Source organism: Triticum urartu, chromosome 7A (genome assembly GCF_056163025.1).
Source record: "Triticum urartu cultivar PI428250 chromosome 7A, HENAU_Tu73, whole genome shotgun sequence".
NCBI classification, from domain to species: domain Eukaryota; kingdom Viridiplantae; phylum Streptophyta; class Magnoliopsida; order Poales; family Poaceae; genus Triticum; species Triticum urartu.
The window spans coordinates 7,890,656-7,911,327 of NC_141879.1; the positions used below are offsets into that span (position 1 = coordinate 7,890,656).

The 20,672-nt window shown below is 43.5% G+C and overlaps 2 protein-coding genes across 2 annotated transcripts; one reads left to right on the top strand and one right to left on the bottom strand.

The window, feature by feature from the left end:
* The first annotated feature begins 1,473 nt into the window (after positions 1-1,473).
* Positions 1,474-4,104, top strand: LOC147956813 (uncharacterized). Its single transcript, XM_087534538.1, has 3 exons — positions 1,474-2,703; positions 2,803-2,988; positions 3,107-4,104. Exons 1-3 carry the CDS (start codon positions 1,540-1,542, stop codon positions 4,025-4,027), a joined length of 2,271 nt encoding a protein of 756 aa, XP_087390664.1. The 5' UTR covers positions 1,474-1,539; the 3' UTR covers positions 4,028-4,104.
* An 8,919-nt stretch (positions 4,105-13,023) lies between these two features.
* Positions 13,024-16,280, bottom strand: LOC125554712 (uncharacterized). Its single transcript, XM_087534611.1, has 3 exons — positions 15,264-16,280; positions 14,678-14,953; positions 13,024-13,481 (listed from the first exon to the last, which is right to left on the bottom strand). Exons 1-3 carry the CDS (start codon positions 16,263-16,265, stop codon positions 13,254-13,256), a joined length of 1,506 nt encoding a protein of 501 aa, XP_087390737.1. The 5' UTR covers positions 16,266-16,280; the 3' UTR covers positions 13,024-13,253.
* Between the last annotated feature and the right edge of the window lie 4,392 nt (positions 16,281-20,672).

The window sequence follows — 20,672 nt, forward strand, 5'->3', positions numbered from 1 at the left end:
TGGTGTAAATAAGCACTTGATAAGTTGCAGTGGAAATAAGCCCATGAAATTAAGCCATACAGTTCTTTTGTCCGAGCTTATGTTCCAAATTCTGTGGTGAAAAGTCTACAATGCCCCTAAAATGTAATTGTATGACCTTTAACTGAAGTTCTTGTATATCACAACAGCAACTTGGACAACTTCATTCATATTCTCTTCCACTTGCAAATATGCTAGCAGGACCAAACCGAACAACAATCAAAATGCCAATGCTTGAATACAAATTGAATGCTTTCACTAGCAACATTCATCCTTTTTTACAGCAAGTAAAAAACTTGAACATGAGCAAAAACTAGGTGCACATAAGCATTGCACTTCCTGGAGATATGTCAAGAAAAAAATAGCTAATAGTTGATCTGGGCGGCGGAGGTACAGGAGGGAGCGGCCGGACGAACTGCGGACCGGGAGTTAGCGGCCGGACAAACTGCGGACCGGGAGGCTGTGGCCGAACAAACTGTTGACGGGAGGCAGCGACCGGATTGGACGAGCTGCTGCCTGCTCGGCCTCAAGTCCGGGTGTGTAGTGGCCTCGTGCTTGGCGGTGTGCTGTAGGGGAGGGCTAGCGGCGGAGGTGGATCGAGCAGAGGAGCTGGCAGTTAGCGGCGGGTGGAGTAGAGGAGCTAGCGCCGGTGGCGGCTGATGGGGAACGACGGCGATGGCTTAAATGGGGAGAGGAATCCTAAATCTCATGGCGAGGAAAAACGCGAGGGGTCTCGCTCGGTTGGGTTAGCCTCGGTGGCAAATCGCTATAATTAAGTGCGAGAACCAGGGGCAATGGGGTATACCCCTTCGACTTTAAGTGAGCTTCTGCGGGACGCACCCCTCCCCTAGCTTTTTTCATGGAAGTACCTAGAACTCATCTAGATGAGATATAATTTGGTCTCATTCATTTTGAAAACAAAAGTAGATACAACCCACGTCAGCACACACGCATCTTATAGCATCACATCTAATGGCTATAAAAAATGAATGAGACCAAATTATATCTCATCGTGAAGCTGGAAAACTGTTTTTTCATCGTGAAGGAGAGAGCTGCAGAAATAAGTTAAGCCCTATACTTCAAAACGAGTTCCTTTCGGCTTGTGGCTTATTTTGACAATATGCTCGTAGAAGCTGGAAAAGAACTGGCTCTAATGTGCGGTGCGGCACTTTTTTGCCAACACTGTCGTAGAAGTCATTTTGTCCCGAAACTTTTTGGATGAGTAATACACTAGATAATGCTTGTTCCAAACAAGTTTCACTTTCTTTTACTAATTTTTTCAATTCTTTTTGCTTAATCAGGTGCGCCTAGACTCAGGTTTCGAAAATCCACACCGTACATTAGTCATTGATTAGTATAAAATAACCGGTTAGAAATTATTATCAGCGGCTATAAGTTTTTTTATAATTTAAGCTATTGAAGTCCTGCTTGCGTGTCATTATAAATCAAACATCTTCCGGTGTGAGCAAACCAACACAAACTCGTTTCATTCTTGCTGGATCGACCGCGCGCCGGCCGGCCATGGGGAGCGACGACAGCGGCCGTGGCAGCATCGCCTTCTTCGGGACCTACCGCCCGCCGGTGCCACTGGACATCTACTCCTGCCCGGCCGACCCGCCGCCCTCCTCGCGGAAGGACGAGCTGCACCTCACCGACGGCGTCTCCTACAACCAGAACGGCCGGGCCATCCCGGCGCCGGCGCTCAAGGAGCTGCTCACGTTCCTGGGCAAGAAAAACCCCGCGCTCGCCGCCGAGTGCGGCGCCACGCCGGACGACGCCGAGAAGGGCCGCGTCGCCGGCCTCGTCTTCGTCTCCGAGAGGGACAAGGGGCTCGAGACGCTGCACGTGGCCCTTGTGCGTCCCAAAGGCGAAGGTGGTGCGGTAAAGGTGCTGAGCCTGGGCGACGTCTACGGCGCCGACACCTTCGGCGGCTCGCGGATGGAGGACAGCGGCTGCATCGCCGGCGGCTTCAAGGTGGGCGCTCGCACCGTCGGCCACTCGCTCGTGTACGTCTCCACCAAGGAGCCGGTGACGAGGCGCCGCACGCCGTGGACCGTGGTGTACCGGACCAACCTCGCCGACGGCAAGACGGAGCGCCTCACCCCGCCAGGCCAGTACGACGTGAGCCCCGCCGTGTCGCCGTCGGGCAAGATGGTGGCGGTGGCCAACTTCCGCGGAAACAAGTGGACCGGCGAGATCGAGCGCCTCAACACCGACATCGCCGTCATGAACGTGGACAAGACGGCGCAGGGCGGCCTGCGCCGCAGGATCCTCATCCGGGACGGCGGCTGGCCGACGTGGGGCAGCGACAACGTCATCTTCTTCCACCGCGGGACTGGGGAGTCCCCGACGAACTGGGCCGTGTTCCGCTACGACATCGCCACCAAGGAGACCGTGCGGGTGACGCCCGAGGCCATCGACGCCATGACTCCCGCGGCCATCAGCGAGACCAGGGTGGCCGTGGCCGCCATCCGCCAGAAGTCTAGGCAGGCCGCCATGACCACGCCGCGAGAGGAGGCGCAGTACCGCCACATCGAGATCTTCGACGTCGCGTCGCCGGACCGGCCGGCCGTGCAGATCAGCCAGAAAATCAGGCCCAAGGGCGACCACTACAACCCTTTCGTGGCCGACGGCGGCAGCCGCATCGGCTACCATCGGGTCAGAACCGACGATCTCGTCATTGGGGTATGTCTTTGCTTCTCGTGCTAATTCTCAGCTCAGTTGCACGACATGGATGACTCATCAAGATTACTTACCGATGGACATCGCATGACATGGATGTAGAATAATCTTTCTGCGCCTACCAAGAGCTTCGACAAGATACACTCCCCTCACACAGATGTGGGGCTGTTCAGGGTGTCGGGTGTGTTCCCAACCATTTCCAAGGATGGCGCCAAGCTCGCCTTCGTCGACAACGAGTTCAAGGCCGTGTGGCTCGCCGACACCCAAGGCCTGCGTGTTGTCTACGAGGTACTAGTAGTGATCTAAACGCTTTTATATTTTTTTTCTATACTATCCATTCATCATTGTCCCTCGAGAAGTAGAAAGAATCAACAACCATTCTCACTGCTCAACCAAAAACTTGCAGAAGCGGGGCTCCAACGCCGTCTTCTCCACGGCGTGGAACCAGAACCCGGACAAGGACACATTGTACGTCTGCGTGGGGCCGTCCTTCTCTGCCGCCAAGCCACTGGAGATCTACGCCATCTCCAACGTGTCCGGGCCGTCCGCCGGCCGGAAGGTGCAGCGCCTCACCGCCGGGAACTTCAACAACGCCTTCCCGTCGAGCAACGCGCAGGGGGACAAGTTCGTGTTCCGGTCCACGAGGGACGGCGGCAAGGAGAAGTTCCACAAGAACCTCTACATCATGGAGGATGCGGAGGAGGGGGAGTTCGGCCAGGGCACAGTGACGCGGCTCACCAACGGGCCGTGGACCGACACCCACTGCAGCTGGTCGCCCAAGGGGGACTGGGTCGTCTTCTCCTCTACCCGCGAGATGCCAGCCAGCGCGCCGGAGATGGCCTTCCTTGACGCGGGCTACTTTGCCGTGTACCTGGTGAAGGTCAGCAACCCCACGGTGGTGGTGCGCGTGGTGCAAAGCTCGGCTACCCTCGCAGGACACGTGAACCACCCCATTTTCAGCCCCGACATGAGGAGCATTGTCTTCGCCTCCGACCTCGCCGCCGTCTCCAACGAGCCCATCTCGATGCCCGTCTTCCTGCACTCCGTTAGGCCCTACGGCGACATCCTTTCAGTCGACCTCCGCGACACTGATGACATCACCAAGAACAAGGACATCCAGGAGTTCCACCGCATCACGCACAGCCGCTACGAGTACTCCACTCCGACATGGACCAAGTTCGCCACCGACGACCCCAACGAGCAGTGGAACATGCTCGCCGTCAAGGGCAGCACCCCATTCAGGCCGGCGTGCCCTTACATGTACCCTGACGGAGGAGAGGGCTGGCACATGGCCGGCCACCTCACCATCCCAAAGAGATGCTGCTAGCTTTCCTCGACTTTTTCCATTTTATAATTCCGCTTAATTGCGCAGTTGAATAAAGTGTGTTTCATATCTTTTCTTCATATGAAGTCTCCTTGTTGAGATGCAATAATCCAAAAAAACTAAAAGATGGCAAAGTTGTTAGGACAATCATGACTTGAATTTGTTTTGAGTCAGTTGATTAGCACGTTAGTTAGAGTAATGGTGCATGCCCATGGTTGCATGGATAAGGTAGCTACGTGTGTGCCGTTTTGGCCGAGTCGTATGGCCGTTGCGTAGAGGTCGTGCAAGTGCCGAATCATGTGCGTGTGTAGCTAGTCCTAAGTGATTATCTGATACTGCTCGTGGGTGCTGGTGTGGTGCCAAACCGAGTTTGAGCTCGAATCATGTGCTTGTGTAGCTAGTCCTAAGTGATTATCTGATACTGCTCGTGGGTGCTGGTGTGGTGCCAAACCGAGTTTGAGCTCGAATCATGTGCGTGTGTAGCTAGTCCTAAGTGATTATCTGATACTGCTCGTGGGTGCTGGTGTGGTGCCAAACCGAGTTTGAGCTCGAATCATGTGCGTGTGTAGCTAGTCCTAAGTGATTATCTGATACTGCTCGTGGGTGCTGGTGCGGTGCCAAACCGAGTTTGAGCTCGAATCATGTGCGTGTGTAGCTAGTCCTAAGTGATTATCTGATACTGCTCGTGGGTGCTGGTGTGGTGCCAAACCGAGTTTGAGCTCGAATCATGTGCGTGTGTAGCTAGTCCTAAGTGATTATCTGATACTGCTCGTGGGTGCTGGTGTGGTGCCAAACCGAGTTTGAGCTCGAATCATGTGCGTGTGTAGCTAGTCCTAAGTGATTATCTGATACTGCTCGTGGGTGCTGGTGTGGTGCCAAACCGAGTTTGAGCTCGAATCATGTGCGTGTGTAGCTAGTCCTAAGTGATTATCTGATACTGCTCGTGGGTGCTGGTGTGGTGCCAAACCGAGTTTGAGCTCGAACAAAAAAAATGTCGTTCATGCGGTGAGGCGCCCGTTTGTGCGGCGAGGCGTTCGTCGTCGGAAAATCTTGTGTCTAGTGTGCTCCTTCTTCTATCTCTGTCGACAGCGAGTGTGTGTGTGTGTGTGTGTGTGTGAGAGAGAGAGAGAGAGAGAGCTAGCTAGGCACACCCATCACTGGACTGAACTTTCATGGAACAACTAGTTCAACAACATCATACATTACAACAAGTCCAAAGCAAAAGATACGAATTATACATGCTATGACATCCCGAATAACGGTGCACAACAAGTTCAATCCTTCCCAAATCTCAAAGGTACTGGAAATCTAAGATGAACCGGACTGCTCAGAGACAAAGCGACACTAGAAGGTCCATCGATCCGTCGATCGGCCATGGTACCGGACACTAAACTAGGTGCATGGTCTCTACTGGTTGCCCTTGCCGTTGATGACTCTGACATTGTTCACACCTGCAGCTTTCTCATTCTGGATCGCTCCGTCCTTCGGGGGATCAAACTTGCAAATTAATCGATGAGGCAAATCTTTTACCTCCGTTTAGAAAAAAAGTTGCGACCTCTGCTTCCCCGGTGGCGGCGGGTCAACGATCTCCAGCATGCTCTCCAGTTCCTCCAGCATATATTTTTTTGCCGTCCTCACCATGAAGTCGGGTTCCTGGGTGCAGAGAGAATAAGACTAATGGCCAAGAGCTAAGATTACTAAAGGTAACACAGGGTTAGAAAGCAGCCCATAAAGGAAAATTGTGCCAAGCAACATTAGTTTTGACAACTAAGGTTACTGAAAGGTAACACAGGGTTAGAAAGCAGCCATAAAGTTTGATTTATGTTTTATTTCTTGATATGCAGTCTGCTTGTTAAGATGCAATAATCCAATAAATCTAAGAGATGGCAAAGCTGACAAGCACATGTGGAGGTTCGTTCCTATTTATGTCTCCTACGTATGAGATGCAATAATCCAATAAATCTAAGAGATGGCAAAGCTGACAAGCACATGTGGAGGTTCGTTCCTATTTATGTCTCCTACATAAACTACTACCTCTCTCAGTTTACTGGGCGTGCGCGTGCCCCTAGGTCGTTAATTTGATCAACTTAATACAAGTCATATATTACAAAAAATATACCAATATAAACTTCAGATGCTCTATTTTCAAACCGTATAATTTTTGTGTTATATAGTTTATACTAAGGTGATAAAATTGACAACCTAAGTATACGCGTAGGACTTATAAACTGAAACGGAGGTAGTAGATTTTATCACGGAACTACATAAATGTGATGAACTGTTGGTTTAGCCCTACTTTGATTGGAGCAGACTTTAAGGGGCTGTTTGGTTCGGCGCCGTCGCCAGCCCTGCCAAAACATGGGCATTGACCGAGGCTTTGCGTGCTGTTTGGATGAGATCCAAAAAATTGGCACGCCAGCACACCTCCACTTTTTCCCTGTAGTTTTACGCCTATTCGTTGGCTGGGCGAGGGTGGCTGAAACGCTCGCCAAGTTTCTGGCACGCCCACGACACCTATGATTTGGCAGGGTGCACATGGGCATGAACCAAACAGCCCCTAAGTTAGTTAGATCCTCCCCTGATAAGACTAATGGGGTGTTTGATCAACGTTGGGTAGATTAATTCAATGACTGGATCAATTGTTTTGGTTTTGCTTGTTTATTAGTCGATGGTGGCGTGGGTTGTCGGGCCTACCATTTTTACAATTGAATGATAGTGAATTCAGAAATATATTGAGGCAAAGAAATGTAAGTTATTATGTGTTATTCATAAGTAACCACAAATCTAAAGTAACCATAAATATAATGTTAGGATTAATTAACATGTGGATAATTTATCCAAACATTATTCATACATTCCTCTCTCTCCTTGTTATGCAATAATCCAATAATTCTACAAGAAAATAAGTTAGTAGGGATCCAAAGCGGCGTTCGATCAACCCCACTACCTATTAAACGGCCAATACTATATGACGCCCGTGTACATTATACGAGGATGCTTCGCGAAGAAACCGCTAGATGGACCGGCCCGCTTAACTAGCTGCTTCTGTTACGGGTTTTTTACTTTATTTATTTTTTGTTTTCCATTTTTTTTACTTTTGCAGATCTTGGGTTGACGGTTATTTCCGGTTTTCAATTTTTGCACATTTTTCTAATTTTGTAGGTTTGCACTATACGGCGAAAATTTTCAAATGCACACTAAACATGTTTTAGCATATGGTGATTTTTTTCAAATAGAATAACTTATTTAGTATTCAGTGAACATTTTTTTAAACACACACTGAACATTTTATATACATGATGAATATTTATTTATTTCAATTAAACATTTGTTTCATATATAATAAACATTTTTTAATTCACACCAAACATTTTCTGAATAAATGGTGAAGTTTTTAAATATACACAGTACTTTTATAAAACATATACCAAAAACTTTTTTGAAATAAAATTTTGTATTTTTACTAGTTATAAAAAATTATTTTCTAGAGAACAATAGTTTTTTTTTCAGTGAAAAAACCGAAGAAAACAATGAAGAGGAAAATATAAACAAAGAGCTCGTGGCTAAAGTTGGCTAGCCCCTTCACGTAGGGTGCGCCATGTCTCGCTTATAGTGACACTTAAGTTGCGCTCACGGCAATAGGCTCCTTAAAGGGCCCGGCCTAGTGAGGGTGGCCACAGGCCACTGCCTCGTTTTTTCTCTCTATTATGTTCCTGCTTATTATTATTATTATTATTACTTGCTTTATTTTTGTTTTTTTAAAATTCAAAATATTTTAAATATATATAGTACCAAAAACATTTGGAAACATGCTAACCAACCATTTGTAAAAAAAATGTGAATGGAAAAAAATTCTCATGTATATGTAAAATGAATGCAAAAAATATACAATGTGTATGGAAACAGTTAATCATGTATTTACAAACATGTTAATTAATCACTTGAAAAATGTTAATCAAGCATTTGAAAAAGATTAAATGTGTATATAAATATTGTTTTCATGTATATGACAAATATGTACAAAACAATCAATGTGTACGAAAAAATTGAGTATCATGTATTTATAAAATGTTAAATGTGTATAAAAATGTTCCTGGCAAGCAAACAAATATTCATTGTGTGTGAAAATTATTTTTGTCACTAAAAAATACTCTCCGTGTATTGAATTTTTGACTATGTATTGAAAAAATGTTAATCTTCTATTTTTAAATATAAAATCTGTATATAAAATGTATTACATATATATACAAAAAATGTACAATGTGCATAGGAAAAAATATAAATAAGGAATTGGCTTTTCAAAAATGTTAAACATGTATATAAAATATGTTTCTAATGTATATGGAAAATATAGAATGTGTATTAAGAAAAGTTGGCATGTGTTTTACAAAAAGAAAACTGATGAGAATCGACCAAGATACATAGAAAAACGAAGAAACCCTATAAAAAGTAAAAAAAACAAAGAAAACAAATGTAGAAGAGTGAAAACCGAGAAAGAGACAAAGAAAAACGAAGAAAACCGTTGAAACTAACAAAGAAAACTAAAGAAAGAAACCAAAAACCGAAGAGAAGAAGCAAACAAGAAAACCCGAGAAAAAATGTGCAAAAAAGAAACCGAGGAATGAACAAAAGGAAACCAAAAATAAAGCAAGAAAAATGGAGAAAACCAGTGCAAAAAGAAAAAGGAAACAGGTAAACAATAGTAAGAAACAAAGAAAACCCAAGAAAACCAAAAAGATAAAAAAATGAAAGAAAAAATAGAAGATAACCAGACTGCAGACAGCAAGTGAGAAGCGAACGATCGAACCAATACAACAAACGAGTTACAAGCGAGGAGAAGAAATGTGGAGAAAATACTTACAAGTTAGAAATAATGTGTTTCCCTATGCAACATAAGAAAAATCAAAACATGAGGGTCTTTGGCAAGTGGGCCTTTGGCACTTTGTCGCGCAGGAGGCCGCTCGGGATATCCGTATACAAGTTAAAATAATGTGTTTTCAACCCCTCAAAAAAAATGTGTTTTCACCCCTAAAAAAACCAGGACTGAACTTCCATGGAGCTCAAAACATGCGGGCGACAGCCAGAAGAGAAGCTGATAATTAAAGCACCAAACTCTTCTACTGGTAGTTCAACAACAGCATACATTACAACAAGTCCAAACAAACGATATGGATCATACACGCTACGACATCCCGAATGATGGTACACAACAAGTTCAATCTTTCTCAAATCTCAAAGACACTGGAAACCTAAGATGAACCGGACTATCTAACAGACAAAGCGGCGCTACAAGCTCCATCAATCGACAATGGTACCGGCCACTAAACTAGGCGCTAGTGCCTACTGCTTGCCCTTTGCCAGTGTTAATGACCCTGACCGCGTTGTTCACACCCGCAGTTTTCTCATTCGGGATCGCTCCGCCCTCCGGAAGATCAAACTTGCGGCGGCTGAACGACCTCTGCTTCCCCGGTGGCGGCGGGTCAACGATCTCCAGCATGCTCTCCAGTTCCTCCAGCATATATTTTTTTGCCGTCCTCACCATGAAGTCGGGTTCCTGGGTGCAGAGAGAATAAGACTAATGGCCAAGAGCTAAGGTTACTAAAGGTAACACAGGGTTAGAAAGCAGCCCATAAAGGAAAATTGTGCCAAGCAACATTAGTTTTGACAACTAAGGTTACTGAAAGGTAACACAGGGTTAGAAAGCAGCCATAAAGTTTGATTTATGTTTTATTTCTTGATATGCAGTCTGCTTGTTAAGATGCAATAATCCAATAAATCTAAGAGATGGCAAAGCTGACAAGCACATGTGGAGGTTCGTTCCTATTTATGTCTCCTACGTATGAGATGCAATAATCCAATAAATCTAAGAGATGGCAAAGCTGACAAGCACATGTGGAGGTTCGTTCCTATTTATGTCTCCTACATAAACTACTACCTCTCTCAGTTTACTGGGCGTGCGCGTGCCCCTAGGTCGTTAATTTGATCAACTTAATACAAGTCATATATTACAAAAAATATACCAATATAAACTTCAGATGCTCTATTTTCAAACCGTATAATTTTTGTGTTATATAGTTTATACTAAGGTGATAAAATTGACAACCTAGGTATACGCGTAGGACTTATAAACTGAAACGGAGGTAGTAGATTTTATCACGGAACTACATAAATGTGATGAACTGTTGGTTTAGCCCTACTTTGATTGGAGCAGACTTTAAGGGGCTGTTTGGTTCGGCGCCGTCGCCAGCCCTGCCAAAACATGGGCATTGACCGAGGCTTTGCGTGCTGTTTGGATGAGATCCAAAAAATTGGCACGCCAGCACACCTCCACTTTTTCCCTGTAGTTTTACGCCTATTCGTTGGCTGGGCGAGGGTGGCTGAAACGCTCGCCAAGTTTCTGGCACGCCCACGACACCTATGATTTGGCAGGGTGCACATGGGCATGAACCAAACAGCCCCTAAGTTAGTTAGATCCTCCCCTGATAAGACTAATGGGGTGTTTGATCAACGTTGGGTAGATTAATTCAATGACTGGATCAATTGTTTTGGTTTTGCTTGTTTATTAGTCGATGGTGGCGTGGGTTGTCGGGCCTACCATTTTTACAATTGAATGATAGTGAATTCAGAAATATATTGAGGCAAAGAAATGTAAGTTATTATGTGTTATTCATAAGTAACCACAAATCTAAAGTAACCATAAATATAATGTTAGGATTAATTAACATGTGGATAATTTATCCAAACATTATTCATACATTCCTCTCTCTCCTTGTTATGCAATAATCCAATAATTCTACAAGAAAATAAGTTAGTAGGGATCCAAAGCGGCGTTCGATCAACCCCACTACCTATTAAACGGCCAATACTATATGACGCCCGTGTACATTATACGAGGATGCTTCGCTGAAGAAACCGCTAGATGGACCGGCCCGCTTAACTAGCTGCTTCTGTTACGGGTTTTTTACTTTATTTATTTTTTTTTCCATTTTTTTTACTTTTGCAGATCTTGGGTTGACGGTTATTTCCGGTTTTCAATTTTTGCACATTTTTCTAATTTGGTAGGTTTGCACTATACGGCGAAAATTTTCAAATGCACACTAAACATGTTTTAGCATATGGTGATTTTTTTCAAATAGAATAACTTATTTAGTATTCAGTGAACATTTTTTTAAACACACACTGAACATTTTATATACATGATGAATATTTATTTATTTCAATTAAACATTTGTTTCATATATAATAAACATTTTTTAATTCACACCAAACATTTTCTGAATAAATGGTGAAGTTTTTAAATATACACAGTACTTTTATAAAACATATACCAAAAACTTTTTTGAAATAAAATTTTGTATTTTTACTAGTTATAAAAAATTATTTTCTAGAGAACAATAGTTTTTTTTTCAGTGAAAAAACCGAAGAAAACAATGAAGAGGAAAATATAAACAAAGAGCTCGTGGCTAAAGTTGGCTAGCCCCTTCACGTAGGGTGCGCCATGTCTCGCTTATAGTGACACTTAAGTTGCGCTCACGGCAATAGGCTCCTTAAAGGGCCCGGCCTAGTGAGGGTGGCCACAGGCCACTGCCTCGTTTTTTCTCTCTATTATGTTCCTGCTTATTATTATTATTATTATTATTACTTGCTTTATTTTTATTTTTTTAAAATTCAAAATATTTTAAATATATATAGTACCAAAAACATTTGGAAACATGCTAACCAACCATTTGTAAAAAAAATGTGAATGGAAAAAAATTCTCATGTATATGTAAAATGAATGCAAAAAATATACAATGTGTATGGAAACAGTTAATCATGTATTTACAAACATGTTAATTAATCACTTGAAAAATGTTAATCAAGCATTTGAAAAAGACTAAATGTGTATATAAATATTGTTTTCATGTATATGACAAATATGTACAAAACAATCAATGTGTACGAAAAAATTGAGTATCATGTATTTATAAAATGTTAAATGTGTATAAAAATGTTCCTGGCAAGCAAACAAATATTCATTGTGTGTGAAAATTATTTTTGTCACTAAAAAATACTCTCCGTGTATTGAATTTTTGACTATGTATTGAAAAAATGTTAATCTTCTATTTTTAAATATAAAATCTGTATATAAAATGTATTACATATATATACAAAAAATGTACAATGTGCATAGGAAAAAATATAAATAAGGAATTGGCTTTTCAAAAATGTTAAACATGTATATAAAATATGTTTCTAATGTATATGGAAAATATAGAATGTGTATTAAGAAAAGTTGGCATGTGTTTTACAAAAAGAAAACTGATGAGAATCGACCAAGATACATAGAAAAACGAAGAAACCCTATAAAAAGTAAAAAAAACAAAGAAAACAAATGTAGAAGAGTGAAAACCGAGAAAGAGACAAAGAAAAACGAAGAAAACCGTTGAAACTAACAAAGAAAACTAAAGAAAGAAACCAAAAACCGAAGAGAAGAAGCAAACAAGAAAACCCGAGAAAAAATGTGCAAAAAAGAAACCGAGGAATGAACAAAAGGAAACCAAAAATAAAGCAAGAAAAATGGAGAAAACCAGTGCAAAAAGAAAAAGGAAACAGGTAAACAATAGTAAGAAACAAAGAAAACCCAAGAAAACCAAAAAGATAAAAAAATGAAAGAAAAAATAGAAGATAACCAGACTGCAGACAGCAAGTGAGAAGCGAACGATCGAACCAATACAACAAACGAGTTACAAGCGAGGAGAAGAAATGTGGAGAAAATACTTACAAGTTAGAAATAATGTGTTTCCCTATGCAACATAAGAAAAATCAAAACATGAGGGTCTTTGGCAAGTGGGCCTTTGGCACTTTGTCGCGCAGGAGGCCGCTCGGGATATCCGTATACAAGTTAAAATAATGTGTTTTCAACCCCTCAAAAAAAATGTGTTTTCACCCCTAAAAAAACCAGGACTGAACTTCCATGGAGCTCAAAACATGCGGGCGACAGCCAGAAGAGAAGCTGATAATTAAAGCACCAAACTCTTCTACTGGTAGTTCAACAACAGCATACATTACAACAAGTCCAAACAAACGATATGGATCATACACGCTACGACATCCCGAATGATGGTACACAACAAGTTCAATCTTTCTCAAATCTCAAAGACACTGGAAATCTAAGATGAACCGGACTATCTAACAGACAAAGCGGCGCTACAAGCTCCATCAATCGACAATGGTACCGGCCACTAAACTAGGCGCTAGTGCCTACTGCTTGCCCTTTGCCAGTGTTAATGACCCTGACCGCGTTGTTCACACCCGCAGTTTTCTCATTCGGGATCGCTCCGCCCTCCGGAAGATCAAACTTGCGGCGGCTGAACGACCTCTGCTTCCCTGGAGGCTGCGGGTCCACGATCTCCAGCATGCTCTCGAGTTCCTCCAGCATAGATTTCTTTGCCGTCCTCACCATGAAGTCAGGTCCCTGGGTGGAGAGAGAGAGCAAGATTAATGGCCAAGTAATAAGGTTACTAAAAGGTAACACGAGGATAGCAAGCAACCATAAAGGACAATTATGCCAAGCAGCACTAACTTTGCTGGTTATTTCAAGTCAGTTTGGAAAACAATGAGGGCTATGAAGAGTTGAAGACAATGGCTGGTGAATAGTCATGTACGTGAGAGATACAAAGTGAGCATCATTTCAGTTCACAATCTCTACAGGAGCAAAGGCAGGATGACAGAAAATTATTCCATATCTGAAAGGGAACACTTAACTTTAATATTTAAGACTGCATTCTCCTTCACTATATTCAATAAACAACATCGGCTTGGAAATGTTCAATGTGTTTGATGTATTATTAGTTCAGCAATCATAAGATGGAACAGAAGCTTAGAAGCCCAAAGATTTTCAAAAAATGATTGCCCCTGCACTTGATATACCATTACCAGGGAAATCTTTCGACAGAAAAAATAACAAGTGCACAAGTTCGCATCCAGGCACTGATCAGCTAAAGATTCATGTAATCATAAACCTCTCTAAGTCCTACTGGGAGGCATGCAACAGTGTCAAATGTAAGAATACATCACACATAGACTGAACGAACCACCTAGGAAACTACTGAGAAGTGAGATCAAACATCACAAGTCAGATCAATTCGTCTACGGGAGTGTGCTCTACAGCGATTCTAGCATTTATCTGACATCTAATGAGTAATGACTCTTCAGGCACTCAAGGGAGCATACACACATGAACAATGATACAAGAACAGATGCTCAGTACTGTAGCATGTTAATCTTTCTTGTGTGCTTTGATTTATTTTTATTTTTTCTCAATAATAATGCATCGCTAACAAATAGCTTCAGATGCTAAATCACTGCTAGAGAATCAGGCTTAGGTACAGAACCCTGATAAACAAGCCAACAAGACTGTAACTGAATTTCAAATTCACAGCACAACCATGGCAATGACGAACAAATGATGATGGAGATCATCTCAAAGAGCATATGACGGACAGATGCTCAGCTAAATAGCATGGTAATCATCCTTGTGTGCTTTGATTTACTTTTTTGTCTAACTAGTAATAGTGTTAACCAGTATATGCAGTAACTGAATTGCAAATCCACAACACAGCAATGGCAATCAGCAAGCGACAACCGTGAATAGGTCATTACGGAGCTCACCTCGAGCGCATCGACAGTGAGGAGCAGGACAATGATCTTCTCGGAGAACCTCTGGCGCTCCTCGTGGTCATGCGAGAGGCGGCGCCTGTAGGAGAGGTTGTAGAAGAGGGACCTGAGCTCCTTGAGCTTGGCCTTGGCGACGGCGAGGTCGCGCAGGCAGCGGAGCACCTGGGAGCGGTGGGCGAGGTGCGCCCTGTAGTTCATCTGGATGAGCAGCGCGGCGTCCTGCGGCGACAGCTCCTTGGCCTTCCCCTTGCCGTTCCCCATGGCAAAGGCCTGCATCATCAGTACAGAAGGGAAACAAATGTCAGGCGGTCAGTGCATTGCTAGGAGGCAGGATTCTCAAGCTGATATCATTCAGATTTCAGAGCAGAGCAGAGTCTACATATAGCCAGTACTAGCACAGATCTAGACTGTGAACACTAGCATCCTCTAAAATTCCAATCTTTCTCTCAAATCCAGCGAGAGGTAACCATGGATCTATCTTAAGTCTACTGGAAATCCCACATTTCGTTCAGATCGGGCCACAGAACTCCACAAAAATCTCATCTTTTCTTTCCCCGTGGTAACCAATCGTGGCCAGTACCTTGCGGATGGCGTCGCAGCCGGCGGTGTTGTCCTCGGGGATCTCCTCGATCTGGACGCACGTCCTCGCCGGCTTCTTCTTCTTCTTGTCATCCTCCTTGATCTTCTTGGGCTTGTCCTCCTTCTTCTTCTTCTCCGGCTTGCGCTCCTCAATCTGCCCGTACTCGCCCTCGTCCTCGTCGTCGTCGGAGGCGGTGAAGTCCTCCTCCCAGGTGTATGCGTGCGACCATGGCTCGAGCGAGCCCTTGCCCTTGATCTCGGTGCCCCACTTGGTCTTGGCCTTGCCGGAGCCGGGCTTGGACTTGGCCTCCCACTTCCACTTGCGGTCGAATCCGTCGTCGTTGGGGGAGGCGAGCTCCGCCTCCCACTTGAGCGCCCGGCCCCCGCCGCGCGGCTTCTCCTCCGCCGTCCACTTCACCTTGCGGCCCCCCGGGGAGGCCGCCGCGTAGGTGTACTTACGGCGCGCGGGCTGCGGGGCGGCCGCGCGGGCCGCGAGGGTTAGCTCGAGGGCGGCGACGCGGTCGGTGAGGTCGTGCAGGAGGAAGGCGTGCGGGGAGGGCAGGGGTGGTGGGGCGAAGAAGGGGTCGGCGGGGAGGTAGAGGTCGAGGAGGTCGGGGTGGTGGGGGAAGGCGAAGGGGGATGGGGGTGGGGGAGGGAGGAAGGGGCAGGAGGAGGAGAGGGAGGAGGTGGGCGGTGGTGGGGGGAAGGGGAAGAAGGGGTCGTCGAGCAGGCGCATCAGGTGGCGGTGGGAGGAGCCCATGGCGGCCGGCGGACGGCGACGGTGGCGGTGGGAGGGAGTGTCGCTATCCGGATGAGTGTCAGCTGGGCAGGGGGAGGAGGGGAGGGATCTGATCTGGGGTCGGGGTTGGGGGTTTGGGGTGTGGGGAAGAAAGCGATGGATCGCACACTGATTCACAGCTGCCGGCAACTTTGCTCCGTCAATCTGGTCCTTTTTCCGGCTGTGTTTGATTGAACACACACAGGTTGAGAGTTGAGACAGCATTCACATGGGACGCACGACGCCCGCCGCATCTCCGCAGCTGCATTTGGACGTTTGCTCCCCTCCCCTCGTGCTCGCCAACAACTACTCCTCCCCTTTTTTTTTCTACTAGCAAAAGGGTCTATGCGTTTCAACAACAGGAGAGACAACAAAAATAAAATCATAATCTCCAGTGACATTATCAGATTCCTCTGCATCACCCAGATACACTATCACTCTCAATTTTGTGAAATCATCAACATATTATTCATCAACACTTTTACAAATTTTCAAACATTTTCTAAAATCATGAGCATTTCTTGAATCCATCAACTTTTTTTAAAAAAAAATTCTTTGAATCAGCAAACATTTCTAGAATGGACGAACATTGTTTTGAAAATTGGTGGAACATTTTTCGATTTAACAAACATTATTTGAAATACATGATCATTTATTAAATCAACGAAACATCTTACGAATGAATAAACTATATTTTTAGTCATTAAAAGTTTTTTTAATTTTAGGATATTTTTTCATTCATGAACATTTTTTAAATTGCCGATATTTTGTTCAATTTCATTAACAGTTTTTTAATGCATGAACTTTTTAAAAAAATCATGAACATTTTGTATTTCCCAAGCATTTTTTCCAAAATTTCGAGCTTTTCTTAATAAGCCTTTCCAGCAAAAAAAAACCACGGCTGCAGCTTCTCGAACCTCGAGCGCAGCACTTCTAGAGTGCACACCCTTATGTCGCTTGACGGCTCACAGCATCCCGACCGGCTGCGAGGGGCATGGGGCTGCGCCATGAAACGACGACGAAGAGCTGACGGTGGAAGCTCCAAGCTCGCGGAGAGGAAAGAGATGGGGGTGACGTGCCCTGCAAGGGAGACGGTTGACGCCACCACGAGCAGACGAGATCAGCAAGAAGCCCGGCTGGGTCAACGATCCCCATACGCGCGGTTGAGAAAGTAGCGAAGAAGGAAGACGAAAGAAGAACGAGCGGACGAGAAAAAAAACATGAATGAGAGAAGATAAGGTACCGGAGTGGGTTTGCGTGGAGCCACTACTCCTTTCGTACGCGCGCGAAAAAGCGAACAATCATTTTCCAAGGAAAAATGTGTCATCCATTATTTCTTTTTAGCATCAGGAGAGACACAAGCACTTCCGAAAGACTGAGCCGTAGGCACCTCGTCATCGACGGCAACGTCTCATCCCATTGAAAGCGCACCACCGGAAATCCTGAAATAAATCCAGAAATAATGCGAGCACCAGGATTTGAACCCTGGTGGGTTGAGGATATCACTGTCCACCTAACCATCTCAACCACAGGTTGATTCGCAATGTGCCATCCATTCGAATGTGTATCATCAAACACATATCATTAGCGAAGTGTTTTTTTTTTAAGTTATTAGCGAAGTGTTTCATAGCCTGCATACACGCTGATATGGTATCCCCGCGTAGGGCGAAAAATACAAACCAAATGTGTATCCCCTGGCGACAGTGTCTGCTATATTGGCCGGCTGATTCCTAGTTCCTCATCGCCAGTTTTGAGGAGGTTATAGAACCTTCCTGGAATCGGCCTTTTCTTCTTACTTATAGTTTTTCAATTTTATTTATTTATAAGTTTCCTTAATTTTTTTGGATTTTTGTAATGTAGAAAAAACTAAAATATGTGATTTTTTTCCTAAGGTTTTAGATTTTTTTTAAAAAATAGAAATATTTTATAAATTCATAATATATTTTTATATTCAAGAAATTTCCAAAATTCATGACAGTTTTTTGAAATCTGGGGATATTTATGAAATTCGTGCTTTTACTGAAATTAGGAAATGTTTTTTTCTTGTACATATTTTGAATTTAACAGCTTTTTCGAAATTTAGGAATATTTTGTAAATCTTGTGTGTTTCAAATTGCGAACATTTTTTGAAATCTGGCAACTTTTTAAAATTCAAGAATGTATTTAAAATTTGGGAACTTATTATTATTCCAAATTTTTTTAAATATGGGATGCTTCTTCTTAATTCGTGGAATTTTTATAATCCAATAACATTTTTTGAAACCCCAAACATTTTTAAAAATAAGAAGAAAAACACAAAAGAAAATGAAAAATTAAAGGAAAAAACAGGGGCACCCCACCCTGCAATGGGCTCTCCCAGAGCGCACGCGAGAGGATTGAGTGTTTGATGAGCTCGCACCACCTTATGCGCTGACTAGGAGATCTCCTGCATACCTCCTTCCAGGCACTGGATTCAATTTTGGCCCTTTTAATTAACTGTGAGCACTATTGAACCTGCATAGCATGAAACTTAAAGCATATTTCAGCCACCTCCTCTTTTATTCATATTTTAGCGGATGTAGTTAATTCCTCTGCCCGGTCCCCATGATTTGGGCCCCTCGTTTCTATAACTATCGCCACCTTCACTAGTAGAAAACAGGGCATCAGTCCCGGTTCTACAACCGGGACTAAGCAATCGGGACTAAATGCCCTCACTTTTAGTCCCGGTTCGCAACCGGGACTAAAAGAGCTCCATGTGGCCGCTATGGGGCGCCAGGCAGGAGGACCACACCGACCGGGACTAAAAAGCAGCGACGCGTCAGCAGCTGCCAGGTGTTGGGTTTCTTTTAAAAGGAGGGGTTTGGAGGGTTTAAAGGTTTCACATTGTGTTTTTCCCCTTTTCCTTTTGTGTTTATCATTCAATTCTTTTAAATTTAGGGTTTTCGTTTTTATTTTATGTTTTTCATTCAACTCGACGATAGCTACTACATATAGCAATGAAGGAACCATTACACAACATCGTCATGAATATATAGAGAGAAGTGACCTTTCTTTCTCCATGCTTGGTCGAACAACAAGTTTTCGCATATCTATTCAACGCTACTACATATAGTGCACGTTCATGCACATATACAACATAACATCTCTTAAGATCCCTAATATCTAATTACCAAAATCACATTGCAAATCATGATGGTATTCTCCGTATGTAGGTATGACATGCTCAAGAAAGAATCCAGCCAATTCCTCTTGAATTGCTCGTATGCGATCATTTGGTAGGAGTTCGTCCCGCTTCCGCCAAATCTAATTTAAAGAAGGGGGTTATATATATATATATATATATATATATAAATAAATTGATGGTAATAAAACAAAATTGTGAATATTGTTTACATACTTCAAGTTGTTGTGAAGATCTGCCCTGCTTATTGGTCGTGTGGCGAATGAACTCGCAAATGTAGTATCCACATAAATTATTCTCGGGTGCCTGCCACAAGCACTTTACGAGAATAGAGTTCAATCAAAATGATAATCAAGCATGATAATAGTATTAAAACTAGAATCAATGAGAAATGCGTGGAACTAGCTAGTACTACTTATTTGGGGTGTTGAAATCGCAGCTCCTTTTTCCATTCATCCCTAGCCTCCTTGGTAAACTTTTCCCAAACCATGCCCGGCAAAGAAAATGATTACTTGATATCAGAAAATGAACGAAAGTTGCTGATATAATGCGAAATGATTGAACTTACTTCTGGAGCATTTGACTCATGTCCACCCACTTGTTAGGCTCTTTACGTCTCGAGTCCAAGACAATTACTACTCCTGCGTCAAGCAGAATGACTAGCAGAATAAAAGTGGAACCTGCGCACACATAACTCATCAATTACACTTAACCTCGAGTAAGCGAAAGAGAATGTGCACAAGACAGTAACACTCACTTGAAGTTGTAAGGAAATAGTATTTCCCTTCTGTTTTGTTGTCGAATTAACGCATTTAGCAAGTTTTTGCCGTATCCTCGGCGTTGTGTTGTACCATATATTCATTTACGGTATTTGGGTTAGTGAACCAAATGTCATAGATTTGTCCTCTTTTGCATTCGAGGATCTTCAATCTGCATAATATACTGAGGATAATTATACATGCAATGAACGAGCTGACCTAGAGACTTAATTACAGAAATAATACTTACAGACAATAGCAACTGGTGATAGTTTTGTTAAGAGCGTCTTGATTGTATAACTGAAATAACTCTTCAAATTCAATGTACAACGCCTCGACTCCATTGAAGTAGTGCTCATCTTTAATTCCCACGTAGATACTGTCGCTCCATTCCTTGCAATCTTTCATGTACCACTGATGCAATCTTCGCATTTGTGTTGGTAGATGCAGGAGCTGCTTAGGTTGTTGGAGATATGCCCTAGAGGCAATCATGTGATGGTGATGTTTCCATATGTATTCATGAGTCCTTTGTATTGTCCTTGAACATCATCAATGATATGTATCAATAAGTATGTGACTTGTTTGTGGAACTATGTATTGTATGATGATTGTTTTAATGGTCCCTAGTTGATAAGGTTATGCGGACACATATCCTTGACTAGTATACGACTCGGTTGATGACTATGTTTCACAAGTCATGTGCATGGAGATGCT